This window comes from Apteryx mantelli, chromosome 3 (assembly GCF_036417845.1).
Source record: "Apteryx mantelli isolate bAptMan1 chromosome 3, bAptMan1.hap1, whole genome shotgun sequence".
NCBI lineage: Eukaryota > Metazoa > Chordata > Aves > Apterygiformes > Apterygidae > Apteryx > Apteryx mantelli.
In genome coordinates, this window is record NC_089980.1 from 134502557 (window position 1) to 134518906 (window position 16350).

The window sequence follows — 16350 nt, forward strand, 5'->3', positions numbered from 1 at the left end:
AATTGTTTAGCGAGACATAGGGGCAGGGTGCATCTGGGCATGCGTAAGAGATCACCACCACAGTCTACATCGAGAACTTTCCTGCTGCAGCATCACTGTTTTCCAGATGTTTTCTCCCTTTTTAACCCACCAGTTTTTAAAAGTGTACTCGGCACCATGCCTGGGAGGTTTGTTCTTTCTTTTTCTTGCCATGAGATGGATATAACCCTGAGCCTTATAGTATCCTTATAGCCAAACTGATGAGATATGGACAAGATAAGTGGGTGGTTAAAGAGAATGAAAGTTTTGTGGTAGAAAAAGACGTGGGGTTCCTGGTGGACAACAAGTGGACCATAAGACAGTAACGTGCCCTTGCAACAAAGAAGGCCAGTGGTATCCTGGGCTGCGTTTTCAAGAGTGCAGCTAGCAGAGTGAGGGAAGAGAGGCTTTATAAAGCCCTTTTGAGACCCCGTCAGGAGTGTTCTGTCCAGTCAGGGGCTTCCCAGTACAGGAAGACACTGACGTACTGGAGCAGGTACAGTGAGGGCCACCAGCATGGTCAGGGGGATGGAGAACATGACATGAGGAGAGGCTGAGAGAGCAGGGTCTGTTCAGCCTTTAGAAAAGAAGGTGAATGAAAGATCTCCTTGCTCTCCCCCACTACCTGATGGGAGGTAGTAGAGATGATGGTGACAGACTCTTCTGAGAAGTACATGGTGGTTGGACAAAATGCAACAAGCACAAGCTGAAACGCAGGAATTTCCAGTTAGATAACAGGAAAAAAAACATCTCACCATAAGGTTGGTCAGACATTGGGACAGGAGCCCAGAGAGGCCCCATCCCTAGAGATATTCAAAATTCTGCTGGACATGTCCCAGAGCAATCTGATTTAACTTTGAGCAGAGGTTTGGACCATAGACCTCCAGAGGTCCATTCCCATCTAAATTATTCTATGATTCTATTGTGAAAATATGTGGTATCACAAACCAACCAAACAAAAAATCCTCACCAGTTTAACTTTAGTAATCTGACAGAGCTGTCAATCACCATCACATGAAGGAAGCATGTTTTGTTGAATCAGCAGCATTCTGGAGATTGGCAAGTAAGACCCTGACTCCTGCTACTCAAAATGCTCTACCCCACAGGTTGGAGAAAGGATCTTTCTTACTCCAGATGTAGATTTTGGTCTGCATCTTGGTATGGAAACACGTGACATGATTAGAGATCAGAGCCCTGCTTTTTTAGGACATTGAATAACAAACAGGACAAAATACAGGATAAAAAGCCAGGGCTAGTCTCCTGACTGTTGAATTTCTCTGAGTTGAGCAACACATTGTTATTTATGTTGTTTCCTCTGCCTGTGAAAGTCACCAAGTCGTGCAACACCAGAGGATTCCTACTGCCTGGAACATGAACCTCTTGCAACTTAAATGAAAAGAGCAGCTACAGGGAGCAATGTGCTTCTTTGTCTACGTGACATCAAAATGTCACATCCAAAACTATTCCCATAATTTCCAGGTTTGGGAGCTGTGGAAACCCTGGATGCTTTGGAAAAAAAAAAAATCCAGAAACCTGGAAACTTGACCTCACATATGTTGTTTCCACAAATGCCAGAGGTAGCCCCATATTTTCTGGAAAGGGAGAGACTGGGCCTGATATGAAGTTGTTGGTGTTTAGCCGAGTAATCTCTCTGATAATAGCTACCAATGAGTTTGACTATTAGCAATATTTCTGAGTCATCACGAATTCCTAAACACCATCTTCTGTTTAGACTGTCTCCTGTACATAATTTCCCTCGACCACAACAAGGAGAGTTACTGCATCAAAACAGCCTTTCTCTTCTGAAAAGGTACCTGGGCATTTATTAAAGCTCCCAGGCAGTTTCTGCTGCTCTGAAATTGCCTTGTTGTAGGAGTGGGGTTTTTTTGTTGCTTCCTTGCTCTCTTCCCACTGCTCGCTGACTTTTGCAGGCTGGTCCTCTCAGCCGGTCACAGCTGAGAGCAGTGAGGGCATTTGGAAAGAGTGGCTCCGTGGAGCCATCTCCCATTCCCCAGCTGGTATGTCCTTTGTTCCTGTTTTCCTGTCTTTACAGCCGTGAGGACTGCTAATACTGTACCTCCCATGACAAGACACCAGGAGGAGCTCCAGGGTAGGTAAATCTGGCTTTTTTTACTATCTTCTTGCTTACCAGGGTATGATGCAGCTATCTACCCTCTTGTGTGCTGCTAGCCACCTCAGTATATCCTTCGTAATTGCTAAGGCCCTTCGGAGAGGGGAGTCTTTCCTGGTATACATATATATTTAAAAAAAAAAAAATCCTGATCCTTGGAGGTAAGTTGACCTGACTGGTAGGTCCATGGTTGCCTAGTGCCTCCAGATGCTCCCTGTAGGGCTCGAGGTTATCAGCTTTAGATGAAAAAGGCACATGGCTTCCTTCTCCCCGCCAAAGGAGGTCAGATAAAGGGTGCCATGTGGGGCTGGTGAATCTCTGTGGTAGTGGGTGGGAGAGCAGTAGGGAGAAGTAGGAGGCAGAGGAGCAACATCAGCTTGCCAGCCACCAAGTTAAGAAAATTGTCCTGGCAAGGTGTGTTCAACTAGCCCTATGGATGGAAGACCTGGACCTACAAGTCCCAAAGCCAGAGAGGTTCATGACAACCATTCCTACTAAGTTGGATCTAATGTTGAAATTGGCCTTTCACTGAGGAGGGGTTCAGACCAGAGGCCTTCATAGGTCTCTTCTGACCTAAATTAATCCATGATTCCTGAAAGGTGTCAGTGAGAGCTGGTGACTTCTTTCGGAGGAGATAGAGGGAATCCATCTGCCTACCCAACACTGCCTCTGGAAGTGAGTCTGAGTCTGCAACGTTATCAGAGATAATCCAGGTCTTGGATGCTCATCCACATGGGCACTGAAGCAATATCTACACTAATAAATTAAACAGTGCCAGGGCACAGACTTGGGGCACTGCAACTCACCTGCCTATATTAATGGCTTAGTACCTGGCACAGTTTTGACTGGTTTAGCTGGCCCTCTCCTGAACAATTTTTGGCCATGATTCAGGAGTTTGCATGGGCCAATGAGCATTCCTAGGAGGCAGTTCTGATATAACCACCTTGTTTTGGAGGCTGGGAGATAACGGTAGGGACATGGCCAGACCTGCAAGTTAGTTTCAGTTCCAGATAACAAACTCTGCCACTATTTAGTTTACTAGTATGTAAACTAGTATATATGAGTTTGTAGTCTAAGGACTTGAACAATGAAGAATACACACTACTGGGAATGAGGGAAGAGGGCTGGAAGCTTTCTGAGGGATATCCCACACATGATTAGAAAATTGATACAGAAAGGCTGAGCTCATTTAGAAATGAAAAAGGTAAGTTTTCAGTGTATCTATATCAAAGATCTTTGCCTTTCTCCTGAGATCCCAAACATACTGGATACATGACATCATGGTAGGAGTCTGTCATTAGCTTTCAAGATGAGAAGATCAGCTTTGGAGTCTTTTCTGAATAACTGATAGAATCATTCAGAGCTCGGGGCTGGGTGACACTGGGTAGAGTGTGACTACTCCAAACTTTGTTGAGCAAGGAATAGCACAAGACACAAACTACAAGTTCCTGGAGTGTGTTATGGACATTTTTTTTCTCATATCAGTGTTGGAGAAAGCAAGGAGACTTCATTATCAGACTTCATTCTTGCTGATAGATAAGAACTGATTGAAAATGGATGTATGGATGAAAATGACAATAGAGTCTATGATACTTAGAAAGAAAAGGAAGAATAGAATAAAGTTTGCCATTTTTCAAGTTTACAGTTTTACTGGCTTGAGTAATCTTGGGTGGGGGGACGGACAATAGGGAAGATCCCATGAACAGTCATGGATCCTATGGACAATCTAAAGGAAAGATTTCTGTGTCTTAAAGAAACAATATTAAATGTAAATTTGGTGAAGAAAATTTCTTTTTTTTTTATAGGTCAAGATTCATCCTATGTAGGTGGGACTTGTCTCAGCCTGACAGGGCATCTGCAGGAGTCGAGGTTATGTGCAGTCTGAAGGTTCCCATTCCTCTCTGTTGACTCTAAAGTGAGCCTGAGTTGCTAAGATCAGCTGAAGGTGCCTTACTTTTAGATGACTGATGTCAGCTGAGCTGAACCAGTACATTGGATTCCTACTGGGAAATCTTGAAGAGTGGATGTAGAAGACTGGAAAGAGAAAAAAAAAGTGGGGAAAGAAAAGGAGAAACTAGGGAAAGCTGTAGTTCCCAGAAAGCTACCGAAACAAATAATCAAGCAAATGTTGTATGCAGTAAAAAGGTAACAGAACTACATGACAAATCATGACATGCCAAACAAACATAGTTCTGTTATAGATAATGGGCTTCGTGGTTAGGAGATGAACCGTATGTGTGTTATATCCTGGTGTGATTAAGCCTTTTGATACTGTTGCACGTAATTCTCTCATAAGCATGCTAGAAATGTGGTCTAGAAATGAAGTTATCAGATGGTGGGCTAATACTTTCTTGGAAAAACCCTTCTCAGAGGGCAATGTCGTATAGGAAGTATGAACAAAGCAGGACCCCGACAGGGGTTTGTCCTCAGTCCAGCACTAGTCACTCTGATTGACAGGCTGCATAACAGAAGAGAGTGTGTTCTTACTAACACTGGCAGGTGATAGCCAACTGAGAGGGGCCATGAGCATTTAAAAGACAAAGTTAGAACTGAGGAAAAGTTATGAAATAAAAAATATACAATTCAATAAAGACATGTCTAAACCTCTGAACTGAAGTAGGATAAATGAACTGCTCTAGTCAAAGACAGGAGGCTAATGGGGAGAGAATAGTCCTTTAGGAAGAGACTTGGCATTAACAGCGGATCACAATCTAAACATGAGCCAACAGTGTCATGCTGGTGTGAAGACCACAATATACTGAGATGTATAAAATGTTGTAGAGTCTAAAAGACATAGGTAGTTATCCTTCCACCTCACTCATTTCTCCTAGGCTCCTTGGCGGCTAATTTCAGGCATCACACTCTAAGAAAAATGTTGGCCAATAGGGGAAAATGAAGAGGATGAGGCAGGGAAATCTCAGGGTTTGGAGGAAGTGAGGTCATATAGAAACCAGAAGGCTCAGGGAAGATGCAATGAAAGTCTTCAAACTATACAAAGGTAGTTTCAAAAAAATAAGCTGTCCTCCTTGGCCACTGAAGAGAGTAATGTGCTTAACTGCAGCATGAAATGTTTGAATCTGACAATTGGGAAAGCTTTCTATCGATAAGGAAGGTCTAGGTTCCCCAGAGAGATTGTAGGGTCCCTGTTCATGGAGATCTCCAGGAATGGGTTAGATGATCATTGATCAGGAAAGATTTAGCTAAAACTGCTCCTACGCTGAGGCTGAACAAGCGGGGGCAGATGCACTAGCTCCTTTTCAAGATCCTTTCCAGCCTGATTTCCTGCAATACCTGGGAAAAGTTTTGACCAAGGTACAAAGGTGTACAGGGTTTCTGCAACCCTCTAGTTTGGCTATGTGATGTCATTCCAAAACACCATATGCTAAGGGGGGGCTTGGATCTAGAGTCTCCAAGGGATCTGAAACCAAAGGAGGCCAGGTTCCTCCATATCTTTTGGGTCCTGATCTATGGAAGAACTACTAGGCAGTAGTGAACAGGGTACAAATGCGAATGCAACCTAGATTGTCCAAGAAAGAGCCTGTATGTGAGAAAGATATAGTTGGGTTTTCCCCAGAGTGCCTCTGACGATATGCTGACTACAACCTATCTTGGTGGGAAAGAATCAGATAACAAAGCTGATCAGATCAGTGACACCAAGACCAGCATTCAACTGCATAGATTAATCCTGCAAAATAGATGAGAATATAAAACTCAGCTTCCATTGGGAAAATGGGAGAATGCTGCCTCTATTGAGAGGCAATTATGAGATTAAAGATCACATGTAATAAAAAATAATGGTTCAGGGCCTGTGAATCCAACATGGGCAACCAATATGTTTTGCCTCTTACCTTTCCTGTCACCTCCTCTCAAGCCAGGACCTAATAATTTGCCCACTCTCATCCCTGCTGCATGGGAGTGAGAACAGAAGTCCCAGTTATGAACCTGACCCTTGTTTTGGGTTGGGTGACCCAATACAGAGAGTCTTTCCACCAGCGCCCTCACACAGCACCCATGGAAGCCCCATCTGTCAGGCAACCAGTGCTGGGTCACACACCAGAGACGCGAATGCAGTATTGGGTCATGCAACCAGACGTAGGTGCTGTTTCTCTGGTGCCTTATTTAACACGCTGCACCTCGGTCTTATCTCTCTTGAATCTTTATCACTCTACTCTCAGCAGGACTATTGGTGTTAGAAATTAAATGCCCTGTTTGTCTGTCTCCTGAGAGGATGGGTGAGTGCCCAGGGCACGGAAATAGCAGTGAAATCCCTGAGTTAGTGCAAACGGCTTTAATCAATCCCCGCCTTTCACTCTACCCACAACTCTGGCCAAAGTGTGAAGCCAAGCCAAGAGCGGTAGACAAAAGTGAGGTTTGCCGTCGCCCGTAGAGGGAGCTCTGTGGTGCTGTCTGTCCCTTCTGAGGGCTGCCTGTGATGACACAGAGCTGTGGTTGCTGTCGTGTTGGAGCAATACATGCCGAAGGCCCCGCTCAGAGGTTTTTTGCTACTGACATCTGTGGCATGCTTGGCCAACCACGTTTCCCCTCAGAATTTGCTCTTTCCAGTTCGTGTTTCTAGACTGTGGTCTGCGATTTGGTCATGCTACTTTTTGGCGTGATCAAGCACCGTCAGCAAACCGAACAAGAGGTAAATGCAGATCCGTACAGTCAGCTTTCTAAAAAAGCAGGTAGGTAATTTCATGGTGTCTGACGTAATGAAGGGAAAAAGCTGGGGTAATCAGTTAGGACGGGTTAAGCTGCTGGTGGTATAAGCTTGGGCTTGTGCTTCCAGCTGATCTGCTGAGCCCACTGTGAAAGGGCACGTATTTATTTGCTTTGGGGATCCAGCGTGTGGTTGCGATTTCAGCCACATTATCTCCTTTTCTGCTGGGGGACCACTGAACAGCCTGTGATGTGATTCAGCTGAGGCGACTGAGCTGTCTACCCCCAAAATGCTGCTTTCTCTTCAATTATAACAGAGAAATCATGGTGGCTTGCTCAGATGCCGACACTGACACTGAGTAAAATGGCCCCCGTCTGTTGGATGAAGTGGTGGTAGGGCAGAGGGTAGCAGAGTAACATTTATTGTGTGTAAGTCCTGTTTATTCGGATTCTACCAAAGCTAGAGACTATGTATTGCACAAGGAGATCAGCATTTCCCTGTGGTAGGTGTTGTACATGCAGACTTGCAATACAGCACAGTCCTTGCTCCAGTGTAAATAACCAAAATGGAAAGAGAGCGGGGAAAGGCACTATTACGATGTGCATTTTCCAGGTGGAGCTGGGCCACTGACAACACAGGATCAGCTGTGGTTTGGGGACTGGGGTAGCTGAAGGGACTTTGCTGAGAAGAAGGCAGCAGATGTGTGGGAGTGCTCTCCAGGGAGCATCTCCCTAGTTGGTCCATCCTGCACGTTACAGTACTGGTTTCCAAAGTAGAAAATGATCATATCATTTAAGTATAAGTACCAGCTGTGAATCTGTGGAGATGCAGCTGGGAAACAGCCCTTGCTTTGCCCAATAGCAAAGTCAGTGAAATGGAGGTCACAGTTCTGTGCCCAGGGTTTGTTCCCCTAGGTATAAAAGGCTTTTGAGTAATTTTGGTTTCTGTCCCCTTTGGAGCTGTAATTCCGTGTTTTCCTGTAAGTGATACAGGTGCATCACTTGAGTTGTAGAGGCTTAAAGCTGAAATATTCAGAGGTGCTTAAAAGATTATTGTATCCAAGTCCAGTATGAAATCGTTCGTGTTGCAAGCGTAACATCCCTGCAGTATTATGAAAACCTTAACCTAAGTGTATAACGAATCCTACAGTGCAAATAACAATTATCTTTATAGTAATGCAAGTGTAAGAGAATTCTCATAGACAAAATTAAAAATCACTCTTTGATTTCCATGTCCCCATCCCTATCCATGCTCTGAGCCCCTGCAACATGGAAGTGTACGGTTGTTTGAGATAATGAGCTTTTTCCTCCCTGGTAATTGCCTGTCATAGGTGACCTCTTTTAGATCTTTTAGCAGATGTGAGTGGAAAGTGGTGGTCAGGACTAATAACCCCATATTTGCTGTGACAACGTCATTGCTTCATCGCCTGCAACAATTTCCACTTAACTCTGTACCTGCAAAATCCATTTTCATGGCAATACCCTTTTCCTTTCACTGCAAGCAGTCAATTAGGGGAAAAAAAGGGGGTCAATTTCTAGGCTGTAAAAGTGGATTTCTTATAATTCTACCCTCTCTTGGGCTTCAACATTCCAGGTGTCAATAGGTGCATTTGTTGATTTATAGATGCAAATGGTCAGAAGAGGAACATGTGTCATGAAATTGATATTGCCTCAGCTGAACTTAGTAACCTGAAATACTAAAACTTTACGTGAGATGAGTTGCTGGTCTCTGAACTGTTTGTTAAATCAGGCCACAAAATTGTGACGGCATCTGGCAATGACATAAAGCATCAGTTGATGAAAATTTCTGCCTGTATTATTCAAGAAATGTGATAGAGCAGTGATCAGAATAGTCCCTTCTGACTTGAAAATGCTATGAATTTGCAGGAGGCTCCTAACTTTCCAACAAGCATTGTGTGTCTGGAGGACTGATGATGAGTTTGAATGAGGAGGTCCGACGCTTCAGTCTTCCTCCCATGTGGCTACATGGCTTCGGGAAAGGTGGCTTCCCTTCTCACAGGGCATCCTCCAGAGAGATGCTGATCGAATGGGCTACATGGCCCTCTTCTGGAATAAAAACAACTTTCATTCCAAAATAATGACTTAGCTCCCAGTTCTGACCAGCTGTCCTGTGTAGACAAGCCTTCAAGCTTCTCCCGGGAAGGGAACACGGGACTAACACTTAAGCAGTCATCTTCAAGTTTTATAATGCTGGTCATGATTATATCATTGTTGCTTTGCGTCATTTTTATGCCTGTCTGATTCTCGATTTGTTCTTTGTTTGGACTCCCTCCCTGAGAAGACACAAAAGCACAGGTGTGGAAGTGCTTCAGTAGGTGGAGAGGACAAAAACTGGACTCTCAACAGAGGTTTGGACTTCTCCCTTATCCTTCAAGGATGCTTCTACCGATGAGCTGTTACAAGGCACAAGACATGCACAGAAAGCTGGGCCCAGATTTCTAAAGTAGGGCTTGTGAAAAGAGTGTATGATTTTCAGAGGCAAAGGACTGGAAAGGCTCAGCTGGGTCAGGGTGTTCAGGTCCCACCATTCCTGCATGCCAGATGGTATGTCATAGCACAGAGCTCATCATGCCCTGCACATGCCTGATAGTCCACAGCGGAGTATGCTCTACTATAATAGCCCAAAAGTTACAACTATGAAGTGCCAATGGGAGAAATTGAAAATTTTGCTAGTGTCCTCCCTGAGTGCATGAGCAAGACCTTCCAACAGGCTTCCAAGAGCTGCTGGTACTTCTGGGGGAACCAGCACACACACTGTCCTTTCTCCCTCCAGTTTGTGGCCAATCTCTGCTGGATCAGAGACAGGCAAGACCCTTCCAGAAACTCAGCAAGTGCATCTTAAAACCCTGGTTGGATTCTTGCTCGTGCTTCCCCTTTTATTTTCATGCTTCTGTTCCTTAATTGTAAAATGGGGGCTGTTAGGTTCTGTGATTAAAAGCTAATCTCCATAAACACAAAGGAACAGAGGAACAATGCCAGGCAGAGGAACTCCAATAACCTAATCAGTGCCAACAGAGCCCCCGACCCAGCTCCTCCCAGGGCTGTCCAGGGAGGACGATCAGCCCATGGTCCGGTGAGAGACCCACCATCCTGAGTCAACAGGAGAGGCTCTCCACACATCACCTTGAAAACTACAGACATATGGGACTCATAAAGGCATGCTAGGGAGAGCATTTTGGGATTGTGCAAGACATTTTGGGATTATTAGGAGAAAGATCAAAGGTGGAGAAAGGGAAGGATCAAGGTGGATTGGTGAGGAACAAATGTGGGGAAACAGAAAGGATGGAGTTGAAAGGGCTGATCACATGTAAGCAGGCTGCTGGTCGACACACTTGTCTGGCTGAACCTTTGCCTCATCACCACAGTCTGTCCCGTCTTCTTATTAAATCCTTTTCTTAACTATTTTTGCTGTGTAATCTCACTCTCTGTCTTACGTGTGGGTGCTGCAAGGTGCCAGAAATTAGAGAAACTGGAGTTCATGCGTATTGTGTGGGGGTGCATGCTGACATGTAATTGCTAGCGATCATCAAGCCAGACTAGCCAGCAAGTAGGATAAGAGGCTTGGAAGCCAGGTATCGGTGTAAGTCTGGATTGGGTACTGGAGGGACCAGCGGATCTAACCTGGCTACTGGAGAAACTGTGGGGTCTGAGGGTTGGCTACTGGTAAGATCATAAGTCTGGGCCAGCTTCTGGAGAGACCCACCGGTGTGTGTCTCCCTTCAGGTGTTTTTAATGAGGCTCTTGTTAGGTAGAAAAAACAGGCAGGAGTTTTCTGGGGCATTCACTGATTCCACAGAATAACCAAACTTCGTAGTTTCATCCTAGATCCCAATTCCTGTTTGGAAATGTGTTTCCTTTGGGGGGGAAAAAAAAAGAAAAAAGACATGGAGCTATTTGTGAGCTCATTATCTTGGCATCCCCTTTAGTGACATATTCCAAGGACCTGTCCCTATAAGCAATAGTGATAACTTCACGCTAAGCTTGTTCCTTCCCACCTGCCCCGATGCCACATCCCAGAACATAAAATATTGCTGTGCCATCACCATACACAACCACTATGCCAGTGGTGGTGATACAGCCCCTTCAGGCCCTTCCGATGAAAAAAATATATATATAGTTACAAATATTTTATATGTATTTCTGCCCTGGAGTTGCTGGAAAAGTTTCTTTGAGGATCTTGGCAGTGGAAATGAGAGGATGGAGTGAAAACCTGTTTACAATATACTCTTTATGAGGCAACTTAATGTTTTCTTGTTCCTGAAACTAGAATTACGGCCTGACTCTATGCATAGAGTGATTATTGCAATTGTTCTCACTGAAAACATGATCTAAAACTGAAAACGATTTCATGTTTCTTTTGCCAAGTATGGGCACGTCAGGGCTAAGCAAAGGTTGGCTGCTCCACGAGGGAGGATGAGCTGGGAGCTGATGGTGACCCCAGCGCGGGCAGTGCTCGCACTGATGAGCAGTCCTGCGGGGTCTGAACACCGTGGGCAGAGCCGGGTCCTGGTAACGGGGTCCACTGGCAGCCTGAGACATGGTGAGGGGAGGGAGCAGGTCCACAGTCCCTCCAGGAGGTCCAGTCTCGAGCAAAAGGAGATAGGACCAGAGACAGGGCTGGAGACACAGCTACAGCAAGTGTATGAGGTCCATCCAGGAAACAAGGTCAGAGATGGGACTTGAAGTGGGCTACGAAGTATGTCCTAGGGGTCCACCCGGGAGACAGGCCACCTGCAGCACAGGTCCAAGCTCCATCCAGGAGGCAAGGCCAGAGACAGGTCTGGAGACCATCACTCCTACCCTGTAGCTCAGGCAGGGACTGGGGACCTAGGGCTGAGCTGAAATGAAGCCCCTGGGCCACAGGCGGAGGGTGCGGGTGGGGGTCCTGGGTGACGCTGGTGGGGGGGCAGATTGTGTAATTAAGACAAAGGGAGGTTAAACTGTAAAGTTCCGTATCCTGCCCTCATTGTGAAGCCCTTGGGTGCTCGACTTCGCAACTTTCTGATCTCTTTCATCGGTTTTCTGTGAGGCACGTGGAAGTATATCCACAGATGTGTTTGTGGTGAGAGAACATTAATATTAAAAAAGTGGAGGAGGGAGTAAAAAAGCTATCTGAACAATTTTTTTTGCTCTAATTTTCTTCTCTTATCTCTTTATCTGCCTGAATAAACTGTATTGGTTGATTTGGGATTCTGATGACACAATATCTGCCCTCCCCTTTCTGAGGGTAGACAGAAGGAAGTGGGCTAAAAAAGAAACACCAGCTTCTAACCTAGGGTCAGGTAAGCCTGCTATATGCTGCAATGGAAAGAAAGATAGCGGTTGAACTTCGCTATAAAAAGGCCATGACTGGCTCTGAAACACAAGCAGATTGAAGAGAGCTCAGAGAAGGAGAACTTTTGTGCTCTGTCACCGTGTGCGCTCGCCCAGATAGAAGAGAGTCTGCAATGGCTTTTGCCAGCTACGCTGCAATGGTAAGCACTCATATTTAATAAAATCTTCAGATATCATATTTTCTGCAAAAGAAATACAGAATGCAGACCTCATGATGCTGTTATCTAGGAACAATTCTTGATAGTCTCAGTGGGAGCTGAATGAGTTGCTAGGTCTCTGATACAGCTTTCTGTCCTGAGCTTTTCCAAGTGGATTTGGTGCTTGACTGGCATGGCAAGCTATATCTAGCTCTGCCAGAAAGATGTGACCAGCCTAGTGTGAGAGGGGATGAGAGATGGACTATCTATTATTTATCTGTAGGGCATTACCATATCAGTATACGGGATCTCGGAGAGACAGTCCTCACTTCAGACAACTTGCTATCAAAATTGATGAAAGTTGAGGAGAGAAATGGAGGAGACAGAGTGAAGTGAATGCCTGTGCATTTGAATTTCAACATGAGTTATATTTGTAACACCGCCACCTCTTGCGATTTTCTTAAAAGCCTTGCATCTATCTGTCTTTTATTTCTAAAACCCCAGCTGCTGGAGATGGCCAAAGAAACTCAGGTTTCATCAAGAAGAGGGTCATTTCCAGCAAATCTGGCTGCTAGGTGGCCAGCCATCCTGGGTTCCTTTACTGGCTTGGGAAGGTATAGGGCTCACCTAGGTTTCTGTGCATAGGGGCTTAGCTGAGTCCTTACCCCACCTTGTAGATCATGGGACATGTGTGCTTGACTCTGGAGGAGGACCTCGCATAGCTCTCTGGAGAGATGCTCTTATTGGTGCTGTGCCAACAATGGATCAGAACCTGAATCAGAGTTTAGCAACCCTTCGTGATCAGTATTATTAGCATTATTGCACTACTTTCCCATGCTGGCCCATCTCACCCAGATAAGAGTGTGCAAACCAGCGCTGTTTCACAGTGATGAAGGAATTTGGGATTGGACTTCTGTCTCACATGCTTCTCCTCTTGTTAGCAGCAATGGTCCAGTCTAGTCAAGATTCCTCCTTGTTCATGACTAAAGGGAATTGCCAGGTGGAGCTTATGCCTAGAGGACAGGAGGGCTCCTCACGCCCTAACCCTCCTGCCTGAACAGAGCCAATGACACTCCTCTCTCTTCCAGCTCAGGTCACTGCTTTTGGTGCTGGTTCTAGCACTCACTGTAAGGAGCTTACCCCACGGGAGGGCAGTTCATCCTCGACTCAGCAAGGATGGTGGCTTTGAAAAGCTCAGTGAAGACTGCCTGAGTCAAAAGGACCTCAAATTCCCAACAACAGTGAAAGTTGACATTCGTATCAGCAATTCAGATCCTGTCTTTAGGATGGTCCATGACGTCAGGAACCGGTCACTTGCTCCTTGGGATTACAGGTAATGGCCATGCACACAGTTGTTTTCTGTAGTGAACAATGACATGTTCTCGGCATATGCCTAAACTCCTGTAACTGTTGCAACCACTGCTTGGACGCACAAATTCATTTTGGTGTTGGATGTCTTTTTTCCAAGTGAAACTGTTTGCAGTGAAAAGTAACATTATTAGAATGGTTTATTACCATCATGTCAATTTTTGTCAAAGAATCACTTCTTTAGGAAAAGAAAAATGTCAATACACTGTAATTTTCTGTTTCCCTATCTGAATTTTGAAATCTTCTATTTGAAATTGCCTCAAAAGTAGTATTTTTGAATGCTGAAATTAAAAAAAAAAAAAAGACAGAAAGGAACAATTCATTTCTTATCAGTTCTGTAATGCATCCAGCCCCACTCTCTTTATTACTGAAGAATGATATGGCAGTATTACCCTCCCAAAATATAATCCATGTGTAGAAAATCATTCTAAAAATGTTAAAGTATAGGGAAATTCTTTGGCCTTGTCTCATAATGAAAATACATAGGGCTACGGTATGGTCATGAGAACATAAAAGAAGAATGAAAATACAATATTTCATATACATATTCATATACAGAATGAATATGTTGGATTATCTGCTGTCAGATATCCTCATCAGTTTGGGAAATGCTATATTAGAGCTGATTGCCTTTGCTTTACTATGATTTCGCCATTCATATTCTTGGGTAAAGTTTTACAGAAAGATAGATAACATCTTTATTTTTATTAGACAGAGAAAAATTACCTCCATTGTCATTCTTTCTGTTTTGAGCAAGAGGCTGCTAGCCAGACCCAAGGAATTAATGCAATAATGTGATACTCCATGATGCATAGATGCCTTGTGTCTGCTTTCCCTTGGTGCTTTCATGGAGAAAAATGAAGATCCTGCCAAGCCACATTGTGTCCGGGAGCACAGCAAGTGAATTAAACTCCATGACTTTTGTGTCCCCGTCCTCAGGCTCGACGAGGACCCCAACCGCTTCCCCCAGGTGATTGCGGACGCCGAGTGCCGCCACTCCAGCTGCGTGAGCCCGCAGGGGCAGGAGGACCACAGCTTGAACTCCGTCCCCATCCGCCAGGAGATCCTCGTCCTCCGGCGGGAGCAGCGGGGCTGCCTGCCCACCTACCGCCTGGAGAAGAAGGTCGTCACCGTGGGCTGCACCTGTGCCACCCCGGTTGTCCAGTACCAGGCCTAGGACCAACTAGCAGGGGAGGCAACAGCGGGACGAAGACCTGGTTCCTACGGACATCTCTGCGGAGAACTCCTGCCAGTGCTCGCCTTGCGTCCCAGCCACCGTTGCGGATTCGACATTCCCAGTACAAATCTGAGCAAATTACCTCAAAGCACTGATTCTTGCTTTTATTAATTTACAGGGCTTAGCATGGGAATCACCTGCAGCTGCTGATGGAGGGAAGAGAGGGGGATGGAGAGAAGGTTGTTTTATTTTTGTCTTACTGCAGGGAGGCAGTGAAGACGTGCTTTTTTCATTACAGCTTATATCAGTTTGGTGAATCAAATGAATTACAGTATCGAAAGTTCTTCTCTGCAGTTAATTGCCATAAACGTACATTTTAACCGGAACGGTAACAAAAAAGCCCCACTCTTGCATGTTCCCGCTCCCTTCCTCATCCCCTAACCCTGTTTCCTCCTCCAGCCATCACTAGTGAATTTTTCTAGTGTAAATGTGGCAAAAAGGCTGCCAGGCCTGATTCTGACTGCATTCTGGTTTTATGTCACTGCAGCTCCATTGACTTCAGTGGGGCCATCACTGACTTATTCCAGAGCAATTCAAGAGGGAGTTGAGCCCACTTGACTTGAATGATAAAAAAACAGAGTAATTTATTTAAAAAAGCAAAGTGTTTTTATATTTCTATTTATCTCTTCTATTTATGACTGTATTTATGGCCTTGTGTGCGCTCAGAATATCCAGAAAATGGTAAACATTTATCTGTATTTATTTGATAACTTATCTGCTGAATAAAATTTGTATTTTCTTTTATTTAAAAGAATGTTGTTTTGTGATAGCTCAGAATGAAAACAGGCGCTTAAAATGGGTTTGTACTGCCTTAGCACTGAGAGATTTCAGCTAAGATCAGGCTTTTTCCGGGGCAGTGATATGAGTAAGAGACAGCATAAGAGAAATTGCAATCTAAATAGATGAAAAGATGCGAAAAAGGGCCCAAAGCAGTGAAGTGAGGTTATACAGGCAGCGCTGGGGGCACCGTCAGTGGCAGCCAAGGTCTCTAGAAAACAGGCGAAGCCTTAAACAGCCTCCACCCGGGCTGTGAATAGCATGTGGTTCCCCGGCAGTGGGGATGGTGGGAAAGGAGGGGGGGACCATGTGCTGCAGGGCTGCAGCCGAAATTTGGGATGGGGTCCAGCCTGGAAGGGCACGGTCTCCTTCGCATAAAATGCACCTGGAGCCAAGCCCTAGACATGGCTTTGACGAGGAGAGAAGCAACACGGGCTGGTGCTGGATATTTCTATGGGATGAAGCCCCTGCGGGTATGATGCTTGCGTGCGGTGGAGGCTCCTGGCTCCCCATACGCTGCTCACCAGGCATGGGGCAGCTTCTGCTTTGCTGCCTCCCAGCAGAGACATGAGGTGCTGAATGGCCGGGCTGATCCGAGGGTCCTGAGGGAACATTTTTCAAGCAGTGTGGGTAGCATCGGGCCCTCGGGAGCGCTGTGTTGAATGCTG

The 16350-nt window shown here is 45.3% G+C and overlaps 1 protein-coding gene across 1 annotated transcript; it reads left to right on the forward strand.

Annotated features, from left to right (window-relative positions):
* Positions 1 to 12276: 12276 nt before the first annotated feature.
* LOC106481985 (interleukin-17F-like) lies at positions 12277 to 14845 on the forward strand. Its single transcript, XM_013939492.2, has 3 exons — positions 12277 to 12303; positions 13389 to 13633; positions 14608 to 14845. The coding sequence occupies exons 1-3, from the start codon at positions 12277 to 12279 to the stop codon at positions 14843 to 14845; spliced, it is 510 nt and encodes a 169-aa protein (XP_013794946.2).
* The last annotated feature ends 1505 nt before the right edge of the window (positions 14846 to 16350 follow it).

Excerpts from the sequence above, each read along its gene's own strand:
- LOC106481985 (XM_013939492.2), top strand. The coding sequence starts at position 12,277 with ATGGCTTTTGCCAGCTACGCTGCAATG. Across the intron at positions 12,304-13,388 it reads TTGCCAGCTACGCTGCAATG|CTCAGGTCACTGCTTTTGGT; the intron begins GTAAGCACTCAT and ends TCTCTCTTCCAG. Across the intron at positions 13,634-14,607 it reads CTTGCTCCTTGGGATTACAG|GCTCGACGAGGACCCCAACC; the intron begins GTAATGGCCATG and ends CCCCGTCCTCAG.